Source organism: Mus musculus, chromosome 10, assembly GCF_000001635.26.
Source record: "Mus musculus strain C57BL/6J chromosome 10, GRCm38.p6 C57BL/6J".
Classification (NCBI taxonomy): Eukaryota; Metazoa; Chordata; class Mammalia; order Rodentia; family Muridae; genus Mus; species Mus musculus.
The window spans coordinates 82,222,824-82,242,667 of record NC_000076.6 but is presented as its reverse complement, the minus strand read 5'-3'; the positions used below and the strand labels follow the sequence as shown (position 1 = coordinate 82,242,667).

At 39.9% G+C, this 19,844-nt stretch overlaps 1 protein-coding gene and 1 pseudogene across 3 annotated transcripts; one reads left to right on the top strand and one right to left on the bottom strand.

Annotated features, from left to right (window-relative positions):
- Positions 1-1,387: 1,387 nt before the first annotated feature.
- On the top strand, positions 1,388-17,818 carry Zfp938 (zinc finger protein 938). 3 transcript variants are annotated; one of them, NM_001379438.1, is made up of 5 exons: positions 1,388-1,497; positions 5,882-6,061; positions 14,743-14,869; positions 15,077-15,137; positions 16,075-17,818. In NM_001379438.1, exons 3-5 carry the CDS (start codon positions 14,758-14,760, stop codon positions 17,621-17,623), a joined length of 1,722 nt encoding a protein of 573 aa, NP_001366367.1. In that variant the 5' UTR covers positions 1,388-1,497; positions 5,882-6,061; positions 14,743-14,757; the 3' UTR covers positions 17,624-17,818. The 3 variants fall into 3 exon arrangements, with proteins under 3 accessions (NP_001366367.1, NP_001366366.1, NP_001099027.2); NM_001379437.1 differs by lacking the exon at positions 5,882-6,061 and having other exon boundaries at positions 15,077-15,223; NM_001105557.2 differs by lacking the exon at positions 5,882-6,061 and having other exon boundaries at positions 1,393-1,497; positions 16,075-17,812.
- Gm3982 (predicted gene 3982) lies at positions 18,888-19,629 on the bottom strand (annotated as a pseudogene).

Below are 19,844 nucleotides of genomic sequence, written 5' to 3'. Positions count from 1 at the left end.
CAGAATACGGAGGTTGTAAGACAGCATGATAATGATGCTTGGTGGTGAAATCCACCACCAAGAGTAAGGTCTGTCAGATGGAAGGCATGCAGGCAAGGGCCTTGTGGCCTGTACCATGCACACACACACACACACACACACACACACACACACACACCAGAGTAGGGGGTTTTTCATGTGTGGTTGTCATTTACCCAGAACCTGTGTGGTCATCCCAGTAGCATAAGCAAGTGTCATAGGTACAGAACAGCAATGTTGTGGACACATACATGACATCTAGCACCTTAGTCCCAATGGGAGTCACTGCCCAGATGTGTGATGACCAGCCTTCTAGGTCCCAGATCCTTATAGGTAAGAAGAGCACACAGTAAATAATTCCAGTCTCCAGTCTGGATTCTGTGTAAGCACAGCCTGAGCAGGCCTGAGGCAAAGTCTGTACAGAAAGACAGACCTTGACACATCCTGCAAAGGGTGTTACTGGACAGGTCCTCTTTTCATGATTCTTACTCCTTTCATCACAAATGTCTTTGCTTTCTGTCTTCCTTGATTTTCTTTTCTTTGCCAACTCAGAGTAGAGTTAGTTGCTTAATGTAAAAGAAATGCCTTGGAGATAATGTACAAATAATCTGCCTGAGCAGTACATCTTAACAAACTCGGTTAACATGAGCCATTGTGTTATGCAAGACATGCTAATCTCAAACTGTCTATATCTATCATCTGACCCTGGTCACCTCCTGTTTGGGAAGCCTAATTGTTTGCATTTGGTGCCATAAATCAAGTTTCTTGCATTTTATTTGTTTGCTTGTTTTGGTTTTTCCTGACTGTTCTGAAACTCACTCTGTAGACCAGACGTAAATGTTTTTATATCCAGCTTTCACCTCCCAAATGCTGACATGATAGGCCAGTGTCACCACAAAAGGCTGGGAAAGTTAATCTTTTGGCTACTAATGTGCAGTGGAGAGAAATGTGAGCAACATTACTGTAATTGCTAATGCCTGAATGGTGCGTATCAATTAGGTAGTTTAAGTTCGACTTGGACGGGCTGGGCGCCCATATAGCTGTGAAGCAGTGGGTTCACCCCCTGTACATTGTTTAATGGTCATTGCAAGCTAGAGACCCTCTCCTGTGCCTACTCGAAGGAAGAGTGTCTACTGAGTGTAGGAAAAATGTGGGGACAACTTTGCAGTTCAGGCTCAAGTTCTACTGCAGTGCCAAACTCCTCAGGTCTGGGGCAGTTCTGTGCCTGAGGTGGAAGCCAGGGCTGGAAACATCAGTGCAATCTGTCACTGTGGGAGCTGTTCCTGTCACTCAAGCCTCACTAGCCAATCAGGGACTCCAGATGGACCGAGCAGTTAGAATGGGGAGAGCACTTCCGGTCCGCCATACTGCAGTCTTGGCTGAGGCTCTGTGGAAGTCGGCTGTGATTCCGTGTGCTTTGATGTGATCTGTTGCCGGGAGCTGGGAGGAGAGTTGTGCGAGTTTGCAGCCTGCGCCATGGTGAGCTGGATCGCTGTCCAAATGCGGGGCGGATCCGCGGGGCCCCTGTGGTGTTTGTCCAGGGGCTGCGGGGAATCAGCGTCAGGTGTTTCTCTGTTTGTTCACTTGAGTTCCCTGCACCTCCCTGAATGACCTCCTTGAGTTCCACCCCCTGCTCCGACTATGGGGAGCTCGGAGCCCTTGTGGGAAAACATCCCTGATGCTGACGTCACCATGCAGTGAGCGCCTCACTTGCTTTTACCGTCTCCAGGAAAGGCAGATTTTCTGACAGGCAGAGCTCTAGTTTCTCTGTGCCCTCTAAAGTTCTGCACCAGGCACGTGACATTCGGGTGTAGCATCCATCGCAGTTAACTGTGCGCAGTGTAAGGTCTGTGTCATTAACACATTCGCATGTGGATGCCACGGTGGTCCAGTCACGTGTGTTAGTAAGGCCAGACTCACTGTGTTCCCCTGCCTAAGTTGTCAAAATTGACACAATTTTAATGGTGTGGGTTTTTTCCTTCTCATATTTTGTCGATCTTTCTATTCTTCCCCAGGAAGTTGTTTTTTATTAGATTGTTTGCTTGGTTTGGTTGGTTGCTTGTGTATGGGGGTTTTGTTTGTGTTTTGTTTTGTTTTGTTTTGAAGCAGGATTTCTCTGTGTAGACTAGGCTGGCCTGGAACTCACAGAAGTACAAATGTGCCTCTCCTTCCCAAGGGCTGGGATTAAAGGTGTGGGCCACCACTGCTTAGCTACAATATAGCCCTTATTGCAGTTGTATTTGACAATTGAAGTCAGAGAATGTCACTGTGTGTACTGTATATATTCAATCTTTTGTTAACCAATTTTCATTCATGAGTACTGAATACTGTTTCTCATCTGCTTTCTGTTGTTGATAGCTTAAATTGTTAGACTTTTCATTGGGTCTATGGATCCATAGCTTAAAATCCATATGATAGTGATATAAGAGCCAAGATGGCAGGAAACCACATAATTACTTTCTAGTCAAGGTTTAGCTCAGCTCCCTGCTAAGGCAAGTCCATCCCAGTATACCCCTGAGCCTTTTTCATGAGGAGCTTTTAAGCACAAAAAACCATGTTGACAACATGAGTAAGGTAGTACATGTAGAGACTATCCCATAACTTTGGACTTTGATGGACTAGGCCTTTGTGTTTTTTTGTTGGCAGATGGTACTGTCTCTGTGTTGAAGTTACAGCTTGAATGGTACTGTCATCATAGAGTCAGGGCCCTTGTTACATTCCCCACTGGTCTTAGTGAATGTGTCAAATCATGATTTCATCCTATTTTAGTTTAAGATGTAGGACCCCACTGTTAATCCAATCAGAATGAAAATTAAAGGCTCAGTCAGTGCCAAAAGCAGAGTAGTTAGCCAGAGGACCAAGAAAATGGAGACAAGTATCAATTTTATCCCTAACCATGGCAGTAATTCTTAAATTAGTTCTGGTTAAATAGCATAGAAACAATAGGGGTTTTTCCCCAAAGCCAGACATAATTTCTTTTCTGTCAGAAGAAGTAAGTTGAAGCCTTTTCAATTTTGTAGGATCATTTCTGTAAGGGACTCTAACTGTTGTTTTAATAGAAACATTTTAATAGCATTAGCTCTTGATCAACCTGTGTACTTAGTTTGTAAAGGATCAAAAGAGATATATTTAGTCAAGCCATTAGTATATGCCCACAAAGTAGTTTAGAAGGCTCAGCAATACTGTTGGATATCCAGATGAATTAACTTACAAAGCAGAACACTAATAATATGGGTTGTTACTGTGAGTTTTGTTAGTCAGTGGGCTGAAAGCCTAGTATGCTCCTATACATATGTAGTACAGAGAGGCCATGTGTCTAAGGAAAAGCAGCAATCTTGGCTGAATTCTGCCTGGGAATGTTTAACTCCATCCCCAGAGTCCCTCCCTGTGGAATAGAGCCTGATTCTCTGGGTTTTTCCTGTTTGCCCAAGGCCAGAATCCTTTTAAGGGAATTTTTCTGGAATCCACAGTCTTAGAAACACTATTTCTGTAATGGAAACTTTCTTCTTTCTGGCAACCAGGGGCCTCAGCTGCAGGGCATGTGTAGAACTGTAAAGTCTGTATTTCTATCTGTATAGGTAAACCCCATCTTTCCTTTCTGTAATACAACCTGACATTTAAACTGGACATCAGTGAGCAAAGGTCAACATGAATATGGGTTCCTGGTTTGTAGTTACATTAGCTAATATCTCCCCTGTATATGTTTTTCTTAGTTTCCAGACCCAGGCCTGAGTCCAGTGGGGGTTGTACCATGACCCTTTATTCATACCATATAAGACTCAGGTGGAGGTAGAGAGGAAAGGAGTGGAAGGACCTGGAAAACCAATGAAACATTAATTTGAATTGGTCCATAGTCCAGATATAGATATTTGGCAGTATTTATGGCATTTACTTTTTGATCTGGCTATAGTGGATCGATCCATGGTGTAATGCCAGCCACCTTCACTTCCACAGAGTGAACACCTTTTAGGGTTCTTCCAGGCTGAACTGTCCCTTCAGATACTCACAAACAGTATTATTAGACTAGAACAAGGGCATACTGGTGGTGGACTTGAAGGTTGGCTGGTTCTCTCAAGACTGCACTTAGTCACTTGAAAAAGGAATGGTTGGAGAATTCTGCCAAATGTAGTCTCTAAGCCTGTCAAAGAGCACAGTGCAGTATACCTTCCCCCATATGGGGTGAAGCTGGCCAAAGAAAAGCAAAGGAGGGAGCCATAGACATTTTTTTGGTTGATTCTAATGAGAATTTATTTAAAAGGTTTTTTGTTTGTTGTTGTTGTTGTTTTTATTTTTTTAATGTCCTGTTTATTCTTTTCACTTGGCCAGAAACTCAGGTCTGTATGCATAATGAAGTTTGCTATATATGTCTAAAGCTTTAGATATTTTTTAAAATTTGAAATATTATTTGTTTACATTTCAAATGTTATCCCCTTTCAGTTTCCCCTCCGCAAACCCCCATCCCACCCTGCCTTACCCTGCTTCTATGAGGGTGCTCACCCACCCACCGACTCCTGCCTCACCACGCTAGCATTCCTCTACACTGGGGCATCAAGCCTTCACAGGACCAAAAGCCTCCCCTCCTATTGATGCCAGATAAATCAGTCTTTCCCCTAACTCCTCCATTGGGGTCCCTGTGCTCAGCCTGGCATCCGCATCTGTATTGGTCAGGACCTGGCAGAGCCTCTCAGGTGACAGCTATATCAGGCTCCTGTCAGCAAACACTTCTTGACATCAGCAATAGTGTCTGGGTTTGACATCTGCATGTGGGATCAATCCCCAGGTGGGGCAGTCTCTGGATGGCCTTTCCTTCAGTCTTTGTTCCACTCTTTGTCCTTGTACTTTCTTTAGACAGGAGCAATTCTGGGCTAAAATTTTGGAGATAGATGGGTGGCCCCATCCCTCAACCGGAAGGGGGGAAGGGAGGAAGGGGTGCATGTCTAACCTCTGGATATGGTCTTGACAGGTTCTCCCTCCCTTTTGTGGGGTGTTTCAGCAAATGTCATCCCTGTGGGGTCCTTGGAGGCTCTTGCTTTCCTGGCATCTGGGACTTTGTGGTTGCTACCCCCCAGTTCCCCATCCCCCATGTCTACACATCTCTGTTCAATTTTCTGACCCTCTGTACATCTCCTCCATTTCCTCCCATACCTGATTCTGCCCCTCTTTTTCCCTTAACCCTCCTCTCTTCCTCCCAAGTCCCTCCCACCTTCTATTTCCCTTGATTATTCACTCTTTGGTCTTCCTTCCTCTTGAGTTTCATGTGCTCCATGTTGTATTGTGGGTATTCCACGCTTTTTGCCTAATATCCACTTATCAGTGAGTATATTCCATGTATGTTCTTTTGTGATTGAGTTACCTCACTCAGGATGATATTTTCTAGATCCATCCATTTGCCTGCAAATTTCCTGGAGTCACTGTTTTTTTTAATTGAATATTTTCTTTATTTACATTTCAAATATTTTCCTCTTTCTAGGTCTCTGCTTTGGAAACTCCCATCCCATCCCATTCCCCTTCCCCCTGCTTCTATAAGGGTACTCTCCTACCCACCCACTCCTGCCTTCCTGCCCCTGCATTCCCCTACACTGGGGCATCGAACACCCTCAGGGCCAAGGGCTACTCTTCCCACCAATGTCCAACAACGCCATCCTCTGCCACATATGCAGCCAGAGCTGTGGGTCCCTCCATGTGTATTCTTTGGTTGGTGGTCCAGTCCCTGGGAGCTCCAGGGGATCTGGCCTGTTGACACTGTTGCTCCCCCGATGGGGCTGCAACCCCCTCAGCTCCTTCAGTCCCTTCTCCAACTCCTCCATCAGGGACCCCATGCTCCGTCCAATGGTTGATGTGAGCATCCACCTCTATTTGTCAGGTTCTGTCAGAGCCTCTAAGGAGACAACAGCTATATCAGGCACCCATCAGCAAGCACTTCCTGCCATCCACAATAGCGTCCCGGTTTGGCGGCTGTATATAGGATGGATCCCCAGGTGGGGCAGGCTCTGGATGACCTTTCCTTCAGTCTCTGCTCCATACTGTCTCCATATTTCCTCCTGTGAGTATTTTGTTCCCCCTTCTAAGAAGCACTGAAGCATCCACACTTTGATCTTCCTTCTTGGGCTTCAATATGGTCTGAATTGTATCTTGGGTATTCTGAACTTTTGGACTAATATCCACTTATCAGTAAGGTCTCCGCTTTGTGTGTTTATACTGTGTGTGTTCTTTTGTTACTGAGTTACCTCACTCAGGATGAAATTTTCAAGTTCCATTCATTTGCCTGTGAATTTCATGAAATCATTGTTTTTAATAGCTGAGTAGTACTCCATTGTGTAAATGTACCACATTTTCTGTATCTATTCCTCTGTTGAGAAACATCTGGATTCTTTCCAGCTTCTGGCTATTATAAATATGGCTGCTATGAACATAGTGGAGCCTGTGTCCTTATTACATGTTGGAGCATCTTCTGGGTATAAACCAGGAGTGGTGTAGATGGGTCCTCAGGTAGTACTATGTCTAATTTTCTGAGGAACTACAAAACTGATTTCCAGAGTGGTTGAACAAGCTTGCAATCCCAACAGCAATGGAGAAGTGTTCCTCTTTCTCAACATCTTCACCAGCATCTGCTGTCACCTGAGTTTTTGATCCTAGTCATTCTGACTGGTATGAGGTGGAATCTCAGGGTCATTTTGATTTGCATTTCCCTGATGACTAAGGATAATGCATATTTATTTAGGTGCTTCTCTGCCATTTGAGTTTCCTCAGTTGAAAATTCTCTGCTTAGCTCTGTTCCCCAGTTTTTGATAGGATTATTTAGTTCTCTAGAGTCTAAGTTCTTGAGTTCTTTGTATATATTGGATATTAGCCCTCTATTGGATATAGGATTGGGAAAAGATTTTTACTGCAGTTTTGTCCTGTTTATAGTATCCTTTGCCTTACAGAAGCTTTGTAATTTTATGAGGTCCCATTTGTTGATTGTTGATCTTAGAGCATAAGCCATTGGTGTTCTGTTCAGGAACTTTTGCCCTGTCCCCATGTGTTCAAGACTCTTCCCCACTTTCTCTTCTATTAGTTTCAGTGTATCTGGTTTTATATGGAAGTCCTTGATCCATTTGAACTTGAGCTTTGTACAAGGAGATAAGATTGAATCAATTTACATTCTTCTACATGCTGACCACCAGTTGAAGCAGCACCATTTGTTGAAAATGCTGGGGTTTTTTGTTTTGCTTTGTTTTTCCACTAGAAGATTTCAGCTTCTTTGTCAAAGGTCAAGTGACCATAGTGTATGGTTTCATTTCTAAGTCTTCAATTCTATCCCACTGATTTACCTGTCTATCTCTGTACCAATACCATGCAGTTTTATCACTATTGCTCTGTAGTATGGCTTGAGATCAGGGATTGTGATTCCCCCAGATGTTCTTTTATTCTTGAGAATAATATTCATTATCCTGGCTTTATTGTTATTCCAAATTAATTTGAGAATTGCTCTCTAAAACTATGAAGAATTGAGTTGGAATTCTGATTAGGATTGCACTGAATCTATAGATTGTTTTTAGCAAGATGGCCATTTTCTATATTAATCCTGTCAATCCATGAGCATGGAAGATCTTCCTCGATTTCTTTCTTCAGAGACTTGAAGTTCTTATCACACAGATCTTTCACTTGTTTGGTTAGAGTCACACCAAGATATTTTATATCAGGTTTAGGAATTCTCTGGTGGAATTTTTGGGGTCACTTAAGTATACTATCATATCATCTGCAAATAGTGATAGTTTGACTTTTTCCTTTCCAAATTGTATCCATTTGACCTCCTTTTGTTGTCTAACTGTTCTGGCTAGGACTTCAAGTATTAAATTGAATAGGTAGGGAAAGAGTGGGCAGCCTTGTCTATTCCCTGATTTTAGTGGGATTGCTTCCAGCTTCTCTCCATTTAGTTTGATGTTGGCTACTGGTTTGCTGTATATTCCTTTTACTATATTTAGGTATGGGCCTTGAATTCCTGATCTTTCCAAGACTTTTAACATGAAGGAATGTTGAATTTTGTCAAATGCTTTCTCGGCATTTAATGAAATGACCATGTGTTTTTTTTTTCTTTGAGTTTGTTTACGTAGTGGATTAAGTTGATGGATTTCTGTATATTGAACCATCCCTGCATCCCTGGGATGAAGCCTACTTGATCATGGTGAAGGATCGTTTTGATATGTTCTTGGATTCAGTTTGTGAGAATTTTGTTGAGTATTTTTGCATCAATATTCATAAGGGAAATTGGTCTGAAGTTCTCTTTCTTTGTTGGGTCTTTTTGTGGTTTTGGTATCAGCATAACTGTGGCTTCGTAGAACAAATTGGATACTGTTCCTTCTGTTTCTATTTTGTGGAATAGTTTGAGGAGTCTTGGAATTAGGTCTTCTTTGAAGGTCTGATAGAATTCTGCACTAAAACCATCTGGTCCTAGGCTCTTTTAACTGGTTAGGAGACTTTTAATGATGACTGTTTCTATTTCTATAGATGATATGGGACTGTTTAGATGGTTTATCTGATCCCGGTTTAACTTTGGTATTTGGTATCTGTCTAGAAGATTGTCCATTTCATCCAGGTTTTCCAGTTTTGTTGAGTATAGGCTTTTATAGAAGGATCTGATGATTTTTTTTTAATTTCCTCAGTTTCTGTTGTTATGTCTACCTTTTTATTTCTGATTTTGTTAATTTGGATACTGTCTCTGTGCCCTCTGGTTAGTCTGGCTAAGGGTTTATCTTGTTGATTTTCTCAAAGAAGCAGCTACTGGTTTTGTTGATTCTTTGTATAGTTCTTGTTTACACTTGGTTGATTTCAGCCCTGAGTTTGATTATTTCCTACCCTCTACTCCTCTTGGGTGTATTTACTTCTTTTTGTTCTAGAGCTTTCAGGTGAGTTTTCAAGCTGCTAGTGTATGCTCTCTCCGGTTTCTTTATGAGGCACTCAGAGCTATGTGTTTTCCTCCTAGTACTGCTTTCATTGTGTCCCATAAGTTTGAGTATGGTCTGCCTTCCTTTTCATTAAATTCTAAAAAGTCTTTAATTTCTTTATTTCTTCCTTGACCAAGTATTGAGTACAGCATTGTTCAGCTTCCATGTGTGTTTGGACTTTCTGTTGTTTTTGTTGTTATTCAAGACCAGCCTTAGTCTGTGGTGAGCTAATAGGATGCATGAGATCATTTCAATCTTCTTGTATCTCTTGTGGCTTGTATTGTGACTGATTATATGGTCAGTTTTGGAAAAGGTAACCATGACGTGCTGAGAAGAAGATATATCCTTTTGTTTTAGGATAAAATGTTCTATAGATATCTGTTAAATCCATTTGGTCCATAACTTCTGTTAGTGTCACTGTGTCTCTGTTTAGTTTCTGTTTCCATGATCTGTCCATTGATGAAAGTAGGCTGTTGAAGTCTCCCACTATTATTGTGTGGGGTGTGATGTGTGCTTTGAGCTTTAGTAATGCTTCTTTTATGACTGTGGGTGCCCTTGCATTTGGAGCATTAGATGTTCAGAATTGAGAGTTCTTATTGATAGATTTTTCCTTTGATGAGTATGATGTGTCCTTCCTTATCTTTTTTGATAACTTTTGATTGAAAGTCAATTTTATTCAATATTAGAATGGCTACTCCAGTTGTTTCTTGGGACCATTTGCTTGGAAAATTGTTTTCTAGCCCTTTACTCTGAGGTAGTGTCTGTTTTGTCACTGAGGTGTATTTCCTATATGCAGCAAAATGTTGCATCCTAATTGCATGTCCAGTCTGTTAGTTTATGTCTTTTTATTGGGGAACTGAATCCATTGATTTAAGATGTTAAGAGATATTAACGAATAGTGATTGTTCCTGTTATATTTTTTTGTTTGAGGTGGAATTCTATTCATGTGGCTATCTTCTTTTGGGTTTGTTGAAAGATTACTTTCTTGCTTTTTCTAGTGTATAGTTTCCCTTCTTGTATTGGAGTTTTCCATCTGTTATCCTTTGTAGGGCTGGATTTATGGAGAGATATTGTGTAAATTTGGTTTTGTCATGGAATATCTTTGGTTCTCCATCTATAGTAATTAAGAGTTTGGCTGAGTATAGTAGCCTGGGCTGGCATTTGTGTTCTCTTAGGATCTGTATGACATCTGCCCACGATCTTCTAGCTTTCATAGTCTCTAGTGAGAAGTCTGGTGTAATTCTGGTAGGTTTGCCTTTATATGTTACTTGACCTTTTTACCTTACTGCTTTTAATATTCTTTTTTTAATGCATTTGGTGTTTTGATTACTATGTGACAGCAGGAATTTCTTTTCTGGTCCAATCTATTTGGAGTTCTGTAGACTTCTTGTATGTTCATGGGCGTCTCTTTAGGTTAGGGAAGTTTTCTTCTATAGTTTTGTTGAAGATATTTGCTTGTCCTTTTTAAATTGGGAATCTTCAATATCTTCTATACCTATTATGCTTAGGTTTCATCTTCTCACTGTGTCCTGGATTTCCTGGATGTTTTGGGTGAGGAGCTTTTTGCTTTTTACATTTTCTTTGACTGTTATTTTTATGTGAATTTGACACAAACTACAGTTATCTGAAAGAAGGAAGTCTCAATTCAGAAAATGACTTCATGAGATCAGGTTGCAGGCAAGTCTGTATGGTATTTTCTTAATTAGTGATTGATAGGGAGGGCCCAGCCCATCAGGGGTGGAGCTATTCCTGGATTGGTGGTCCTGCATTGTGTAAGAAAGAAGGCTGAGCAAGTCACACCCTCCATCACCTATATATCAGCTCCTGCCTCTAGATGCTTACCCTGCTTGAGTTACTTTCCTGACTTCCTTTAATGATGAACTATGTTGTGGAAGTGTAAGCCCAAGAAACAAATACTCAAGTTGCTTTTGTTCATGTGTTTATTATAGCCATAGAAACCCTAAGATAGGCACATCATCACTACCCTCCTGTTCCCATCTGTTTCTTTACTAACTATCCAAACAGTAGCAGCATATTCTGTCTCATAGACTCATAAGCAGTCTATTCAAAGACTGATTTCTGGTAGATACTAGTTTAACATTTCTTGTCCTGGCATTGTCACTTAGGCCTAAAATCTCAATACTTAGCAGGCTGGGAAATGGGGAATAAGAGCTTGAACAAGAGAGCTTGGCTATATGGCAAAGGATGGATTCAAGAATACATGAATGAATACATATTTGCTGCATTTGACTTTTGGTGAATTAGGATTTTGGCATTCTATGGGTGGTATGACCTTGGACAAGCTACTATCCTGTACAGGCCTTAGTGTGCTCTTTGTAGATGATCACTCAGTTACACTAAGGGAAATGAAATATGGAGGAGAATATGCAGGTACTGTGGATATTAGGACATATCACTGTGGATATTAGGACATATCAGGACTGTGCTTACCCGCACCCTCATCCCAGTCTCTCTTTCCTGCTTTGAACAGAAACCATGCCTCAATGTAGCATCCTGGAAGAAAGCTCCAGCTTTATAACCATATGGACATTCTTTGAACTGTCAGCTTCCAAATAATGACAAAGAGACCTTTTATTTTTTATCAAAACGTTGGGCCTTAGCTTACTCTTGTTCCCAACTAGGTCTTATAAATTAAGTTAACCCATTTATGTTCTGCTACATGGCTCATTTTCTTGCCTCGGTTTCATATGTCCAACTCCTCCAACTCTCACTGGTGAGTCTTCCCAAGCTTGATTCTTTCCCTGAGTTTCTTTCTATCTTTGCTGGAAGTTCTGCATATCCTCTCCTGCTCAGCTGTTACCCATTCAGCGCTTTATTAAACCAAACCAGAAGGTGTTGGGTGGAGGGTTTACAAAACACTATACAGCCATACACAGTGCACATAAAGATCACTCCAACATCTCCTTTTAATCCAATATAAGACTCTTTTTTTTTTCTTTTGCCCAGCTTTGTAAAGACAAGGTAAGCAGTCTTTCATAAGTTCTGCATCACAAAAAATATACTGATCCAGAAGGGTAAAGATGGATGTTCCAACATTATAGAGGAATTTTGAGGCACTGTCTAGTCAGCTACCTAGCTCTGTTATTTCTATGGTTTTGGAAGCTGCTTGCCTGCAATTCCTCCATACTTAGGTAGTATGTATTCCTTCTCAAGTCTCTGATGGGGTTGAAGACTAGATAGTTGTAGGCTCACATATAAACTGAAGTTTTATAGGATTTAAGAAAGTATTTTAAGGTCTCTGAAGATGTTTTTAGGTTGGTAATGCAGGTTATGATAGAAAATGGTTAGGTGCAGAATTTTGAACTCTCCAAGATAGGATAAATGGTAACATACTTTCTCCAAGGCTGCCAAATACAGATGGACTGAAAATTGTGAATGTAAATCTTACCTGATAGGTTGTATAATTGTTTTTATTGTATATAGTTTATTGATGTTAGGAAAAGAGCCTTTTATTGGACTAAAAGAGAGAAATGTAAAGAGAATCTCTTGCGTACTGTATGGAAGCATCACCTGGTCAGTAAAAACCTGATGGCTTATTAGCTGAGGCAGAAAGTAGAAGGTGAGACAACTGGCAGAGAGAGATTGGAATTGTGGAAGATAATCAGAAAGAGATTTGCCTTGGACTCTGAGGAAGTTGGATAAATGAAACTTAGGAAAGGTAACTGGACAAATGGCATATATAGAATAGAATAAATGGAAAAAATTGGGCCTGGTGGTGCAAGCCTTTAATCCCAGCACTCGGGAGGCAGAGGCAGGCGGATTTCTGAGTTCGAGGTCAGCCTGGTCTACAAAGTGAGTTCCAGGACAGCCAGGGCTATACAGAGAAACCCTGTCTTGAAAAACCAAAATAAATAAATAAATAAATGTGATATTAAGTTATGAGCTAGGCAGAGAATTCGGCCTAGGCATATGAAATAATAATGTTTCAGAGTTGTTATATTGGGTGCAGGAATGAGGGTGGAAAAACACATGGTTATAATAATCCAATTAGTTCCTTTTGTAAACTGAAGTCTCTTGTTAATCTCTCAATACAAGAGTATTGTGGGCTCCTTGCCAGCGTTCATTTTCTGACTGTAATGAGTCCTTTTCAGCATTAGTAAAAAGTGTATTGCAATTTCTGCTGGGTCTATTCCTGCAAATCAGTAAACTCTCATTTTTCCTATCAGAATCAATTCAGAAACCATTTCTACATAGGTCTTTAATCTTTTTACTCTGCTGGTGTGGTAAAAATACCCATTCTAAAATATTATCTTCTCTCTGCATAAGAATTCCTATAGGAGAATAAGTAGAAGGCAAAAGAACTAAAATACAACTCAGCTTTGGATCTAAAGGGCATACATGGGCATCCTGTGATTCCTTTTCTGCCACAGCCAACTATGTTTCAGTTTCACCTGATAGTTTTCTTGAACTATCCAAGTCATAATCACCTTGTAAGGTTTGAAATAAATTACTTAGCTCTTGAATTGTTAATCCAATTCTGAGTCTTAGCCATTTACTATTTCTCAACAATTTTTGAAAATCACGAAGTGTTATCTCCTGATTTATTCCCTCTGTGGTCAAATTTTCTGTAGACCTACCTAATATCCTAGACAGTTAATAGAATCTCTACTTTATTTTTCTTCAGGAGCAATTTGTAATCCTCAAGAAGGCAAAATTCTCTTAATCAAATACTTTTTTTCTAAGGTATTTGCATCTGAATCAGCAGGTATATATATATATATGTATATATATATATATATATAATCACCCATATAATGGTAAATTATAGACTGAGGAAATTGTTTACAAATTATCTCTAATGGCTGCTGTACAAAATATTGTCACTAGGTAGGACCTTTTAACATTCCTATGGAAAGACTTTTCATTCATACCTTTGCTTATGTTCTTGTGCTTGCCTTTTTCCATCTGTTTATCTCTGGTTTTAACTGGCCTGGGTTTCTCAGACTGCAGCAGGCCTCCTTGGAGGGAGGTAGAGCTGTGTGACCTGGTTAGAGCAGGCCTACTGTGTTCCTGTGTCCTCGTGTCCCTAGTTAGATCAGACCTCCTGGAAGATAGGCTAGCTTTGGGGTCTGCAAGCAGGCATGTCAATTTGTGTTCCTGGTTATGACATTATGACAAACCTCCTGGGAGACAGATGGGCTGTTTTCCTAGTTATTTATATCCTCCTTAAAGGCCTCTATCATCTTCATGAGATGGAATTTTAGGTCAGAATCTTGCTCCTCAGCTGTGTTAGGGTTTCCAGGGCTTGCCATGGTAGGAGAACTGGGTTCTGATGGTGCCACATTTCATTGTCTTCTGTTGCTTTTGTTATGTGCTTGCCTTTCACCATCTGGTTATCTCTAGTGTTAACTGGCCTGGGTGTCTCAGATTGGAGCCTGCCTCCTGGGAGGCAGGCAGTACTGTCTCTGGTTAGAGCAGGCCTCCTGTGTCCCTTGTTAGGGCAGACTTCCTGGAAGACAGGCAAGCTGTCAGGTGGGAGGTGGGACCAGGCATGGTAGTCTGCCGTGGGTGCAGGTGGAGGTGCAGATCAGAAGGGCAATGGGACTCAGGCAGAGCAGGATAGAACTCATGCATACTGGACTCTGTGGAGTTCACCTTTGTTCTTGGTTAGGGCAGACCTCCTGGGAGACAGGAGGCTGTGGGCTCCCTGGTGCAGGCATATCTTTCTCCAGAATCACCATTTCTATTATGTGTTTTTGTGTATGTGTATAAATATATTGCATATATTTGCATTTATGCTCTCTATATATACATACATATATGTGATATGCTTTAGGATGCAGTGACTTTTATGGATGTGCATGTGAACTTCTCTCAGGAAGAGTGGGCTTTACTGGATCCTTCTCAGAAGAGTCTCTACAAAGATGTCATGCTGGAAACCTACTGGAACCTTACTTGTATAGGTAATAACATGGAATTTCCTTCACTTCATAACTTAGGGAAACAAACCTTTCTTAGAAATGAGTGCTCTTCTGTAATTTTGATTGTGAAAAAAAATAAAGAATATGGTGAATAAATTAAGCATTGTTACAAGGTTCAGTGAAGACAATAATTTAAATTTTACATAATTTCCAAAAGTGTCTCATACATTTTCTGGTTCTATATTTTAGGCTATGATTGGGAAGACAACAATAGTGAAGAATGTTGTCAAAGTTCTAGAAGACATGGAAGGTAATTTTCATGTGGAAGCTGGTACATAATGTACCTCTGAAGATATTTATAATGTACCCTGAAGTTTTAATGAAGAAAAAAATAATGTAAGCACAGTTTTGTGAGGAGTTTTAAATTCTTAAACACTGTCTTAGGGTTTCTATTCCTGTACAAAACATCACTACCAAGAAGCAAGTTGGGGAGGAAGGGGTTTATTCGTCTTACACTTCCACACTGCTGTTCATCACCAAAGGAAGTCAGGACTAGAACTCAAGCAGGTCAAGAAGCAGGAGCTGATGCAGAGGCCATGGAGGGCTGTTACTTACTGGCTTGCTTCCCCTGGCTTGCTCAGCTTGCTTTCTTATAGAACCCAAGACTACCAGCCCAGAGATGGTCCCACTAACAAGGGGCCTTCCCCCCTTGATCACTAATTGAGAAAATGCCTTACAGGTGGATCTCATGGAGGCATTTCCTCACCTGAAGCTCCTTTCTCTGTGATAACCCCAGCTTGTGTCAAGTTGACACACAAAACCAGCCAGTACACATACTATACAGTTCAATCTCAGGTAGCTAATTAGTAGCCCAATAAGAAACAAGAGAAGGAACCAAGGCCTTAGAAGATGTCACAGTTTTAATCATAGCCTCATAAGAACCCTTTTGTATAAGTGTCTATCTACTTAATTTTATTCCATTGAAATATCATAAATGACATACACATTGATTAGGGTACTAGTGTATGTCCAAGACCTGTTACAAATGAATCACAGGAAAGCTAGTGTTACTCATATACTTTAGTGACTTAGTGTAGTTTAGTAGACAGCAGTTTATAAGAGTTAAGAAGATTGTTGTGGTGTCGAAACTTGAATCCCTATACCATGCATCTACGAGGAACAGAGCATTAACTAAACTGTATGAATACAACATGAAAATCTTTTATTTGTTATTCTTCTTTTAATAGGTATTTCAACTCTTCTCAATATAGTACATATAAAGCAAAGGGCTATGGAAAGAAGCAGTGCACCTCTCTCTTTCCCAGAACAATTAGAAGATATGTAGTCATCCCCACTATGAGAAGACATGGTGAATGTGATATAAGTTTACAAGTAAATGGTTTTCCAGCTTCAATGGGAATTCATCAAAATACTCCCATTGGAGAAAAGCCTTATGAATACAAGGAGTATGGAAAATCTCCTGTCCGTCCTGGTTTACTTTGCATATGTAGTGTGACTCACACTATAGGAAAATGTTATGAATGCGATCAGTGTGGTAAAGATCTCAGTTCTTCTTTTTCTCTTCAAAGGTGTAAAATAAGTCATGTAGGAAAAGAGCATGATGGATGTGAGCCAAGCAGTAAAAGTTTTAACTATCACAGGTATCTTCAAATACAGAACACAACCTACAATGAAGAGTATCTCTATGATTATATTCAATGTGATAAGGCCTCTTTACAATTACACCAAAGAACTAGTTCCACAATAACATCCTATGATTATAATGAAGGAGATAAAGACATTACATTTCACAGTAATCATCAGATATGTAGGATGAATACTAGAGACACAAGGTATGAATATCATCAATGTGGTAAAACCTTTGCATGTCCTAATTACCTTCAAATACATGAAAGAATTCATACTAGAAAGAAACCCTATGAATGTAATCAGTGTGGTAAATTTTTTGCATATAAAAGTCATTTTCACAAGCATCAAAGAACTCACACTGGTGAGAAACCCTATGAATGCAGTCAGTGTGGTAAAGCCTTTGCATGTAATGGTAATCTTCAAATACATGAGAGAATTCATACTGGTGAGCAACCCTATAAGTGTCATCAATGTGGGAAAGCCTTTGCATATAGCAATAGTCTTCACAAGCATGAAAGAACGCACACTGGAGAGAAACCCTATGAATGTAATCATTGTGGTAAAGCCTTTACATGTCACAGTACCCGGCAAATACATGAAAGAATTCATACTGGAGAGAAACCATATAAATGCAGTCAATGTGGTAAAACCTTTGCACGTAACAGCCATGTTAAAATGCATGAAAGAATTCATACTGGAGAGAAACCCTATAAATGCAATCAATGTGGTAAAGCCTTTGCATATCACAGTCATCTTCAAAGGCATGAAAGGATTCATACTGGAGAGAAGCCTTATGAATGTAATCAATGTGGTAAAGCCTTTGCATATCGCAGTAGTCTTAGACTACATGAAACAAGTCATACTGGAGAGAAACCTTATGAATGTAACCAATGTGGTAAAACCTTTGCCTGTTCCAGCTATCTTCAAATACATGAAAGAATTCATACTGGAGAGAAACCCTTTCAATGTAAGCATTGTAGTAAAACCTTTTCATATCGCAGTAGTCTTCACATGCATGAAAAAAATCATACTGGAGAGAAACTCTTTGAATGTAAGAAATGTGGTATATCCTTTGCACATCTTGGTACCCTTCAAAAGCATGAAAAAAAGCATACAGACAAAGAAGAAAATTCCCCTGAAGGATAGTAAATGAGATATAGTATTTCAAACCATATTCATTCTCTCCACTAAGTTCTCTCATTGGTTTTTGAGTAACAGTACAACTATTACATCATTAAAATGTTGTCTCCTTTTCAAACTGCAAACATGTTGTCATCTAAGAATAACGGAACCCATTGTCTCATGACAATTTAAATAGTAAAATCTATATGTAAATGAAAATGTTATTTATGTTGTCATTATTTTTTGTATTACACAAGTTTATACTAAGGAAAATATACTTCTTAACATTTTCTCAGAATCACAAATGAATAGCAGAGAATTATCTTAGGGATTGAAGGTGGTTGTTGCTAAGCTTGTTGACCTGACTTCATTCTCTTCGATAACTACATTACTCATGGAAGTTTTTCTCTGAATAATATACTTGGGTTTTATGCATACCAACACACCAGATTGTAACATAAATATTGTTGAAATTGAAATAAAGCCAATGAGTTCTCTCACCAGTTTAGGGTACTTGCTGCCAAATTTAACTAGATTGGTGTGGTCTCTATTTTGCACATAGAGAAACTAGAGAATAGACACCTATAAGTTGTTCACTAACTAGTATATGCACACCATGGTACATGTGTAAAAACACAGTTTAGAAATTTTAAAAAGATGAAATTAACAAAGCAAAGAAATTAACCAAAATATTGAGAGCATTAGACATTATTTACCCGTTGTAATTAATGCATTGAAAAGTTCCAAGAAGTATTACGTTCAAAGCACTTAGGGTTCCTGTTTAAATCTTACATTATCCTCTCATTCTCTGCTTCAAAGATAGGTCATTTTAAAAACATATGTGATCTAGATTGTGGAGTGGTGCATATGTATAGTGAATCAAGAATAGAGGTGTCTAATGAAATGATCTATGTTATTTCTACGCATTGCAACACTCGGACTTTATATTTTGAACCAGAATATATGTTCAGATATTGAGCATAACATTGTAAAGCAATGTAAATCATGTGTAATTCTGTTTCATTGAAGAACCTGAGTAGGTAAAAATCAGTGAAGTTTCTCTAGAAATCAGGGTACCCTTATCCACTTTTGTAGCATCTATAAATACTACTTGTGCAGAAAGTATCTGCTGAAGCCTGGAACATCTAGGAAATAGACTAACCTGTTTTTATGCAAATCAATAGGTTCACTGAAAGGAAACTGATTATCAACTTGAAAGGGATACGTGGAAAAAGCCAGTGCTACATCCTCGGAAACATTCACTAAAGTTTATAGCTGTTTTTATCATAAGAACGGTTTATTATGGACAAATGGTAGAAAACAGTGTTGGTGCCATCCACAAACAAAGTCCCTTCAGGCATACGTAAAGACAGACAGTTACTGAAAGTTTGCTTTATTTTTTGTGAAGTGCTAGCTATTAACTACAGTTAGATTTTGTTTTCCTTCTTTTCCAATGTTATCAGAATAGTTAGCATCACCTTATCAGTAATCAAATACACTAGATTCCAATGTTTCTGTCTACAGCTAGAATGTTCAGGTGATCAGGAACTCTTACTGGATTTCCTTTGAGTTCTTGATTATATCTCCAAATCCTAAACGGCTGAGAGGCTCCTGCTGACCCCACAAAGAAATTAACAGCGAACAAACTCCAATTTTTTGGTATAATTATAAGTGAGTATCTTGACCAAATAAACCCTGTAGCCATCAGCACAGTGGAATGAGCTGCACTGAGTTTCTCTGTAGGTCTGACCATGTCATGTCAGCTAATCCAACACATACCAATCCCCATTTCATTATTGGAGCCCAGGAAAAAAACTGTTCTGGGGCCTGCCAGGTGATAAAGCAGCCTCAATTTCTTTGGCAGCAACAAGTCCACTTTATCCATGAGTTGGTGGTAGGTGGTCCACAGGCCTCGGGCACCAGCAGCTGCCATCTCGGCAGCCTAGGAGCTGGGTGGGAGAACTGCTGTGTCCATATTCCTGGCTGACAATGATGTCCACCTCTGCCCTAGGGCTCCCTTCCCTGGCTCTGCCAGCCTGAGGTGAAGCACCTAGAGACTGAGTCCGGCAAAGGCTATGGGGCAGAGGCTCAGCAAAAGCCTGCCCTGGCCTGCTTTCTGCAAGCAGATCAGGGAAACAGAGAAGAATAAAATTTTTCATTGGTTCTTGACCACATAATTGTTTTGTCTGAAATCTGCCCAGAATTATTGGTCCAGAAACCACAGACTAATATAGAGTGAAAACTT

Coding starts and splice junctions, on each gene's coding strand:
- Zfp938 (NM_001105557.2), top strand. Junction 14,870..15,076: donor CTGGAACCTTACTTGTATAG/GTAATAACATGG, acceptor TCTATATTTTAG/GCTATGATTGGGAAGACAAC. Junction 15,138..16,074: donor AGTTCTAGAAGACATGGAAG/GTAATTTTCATG, acceptor TTCTTTTAATAG/GTATTTCAACTCTTCTCAAT.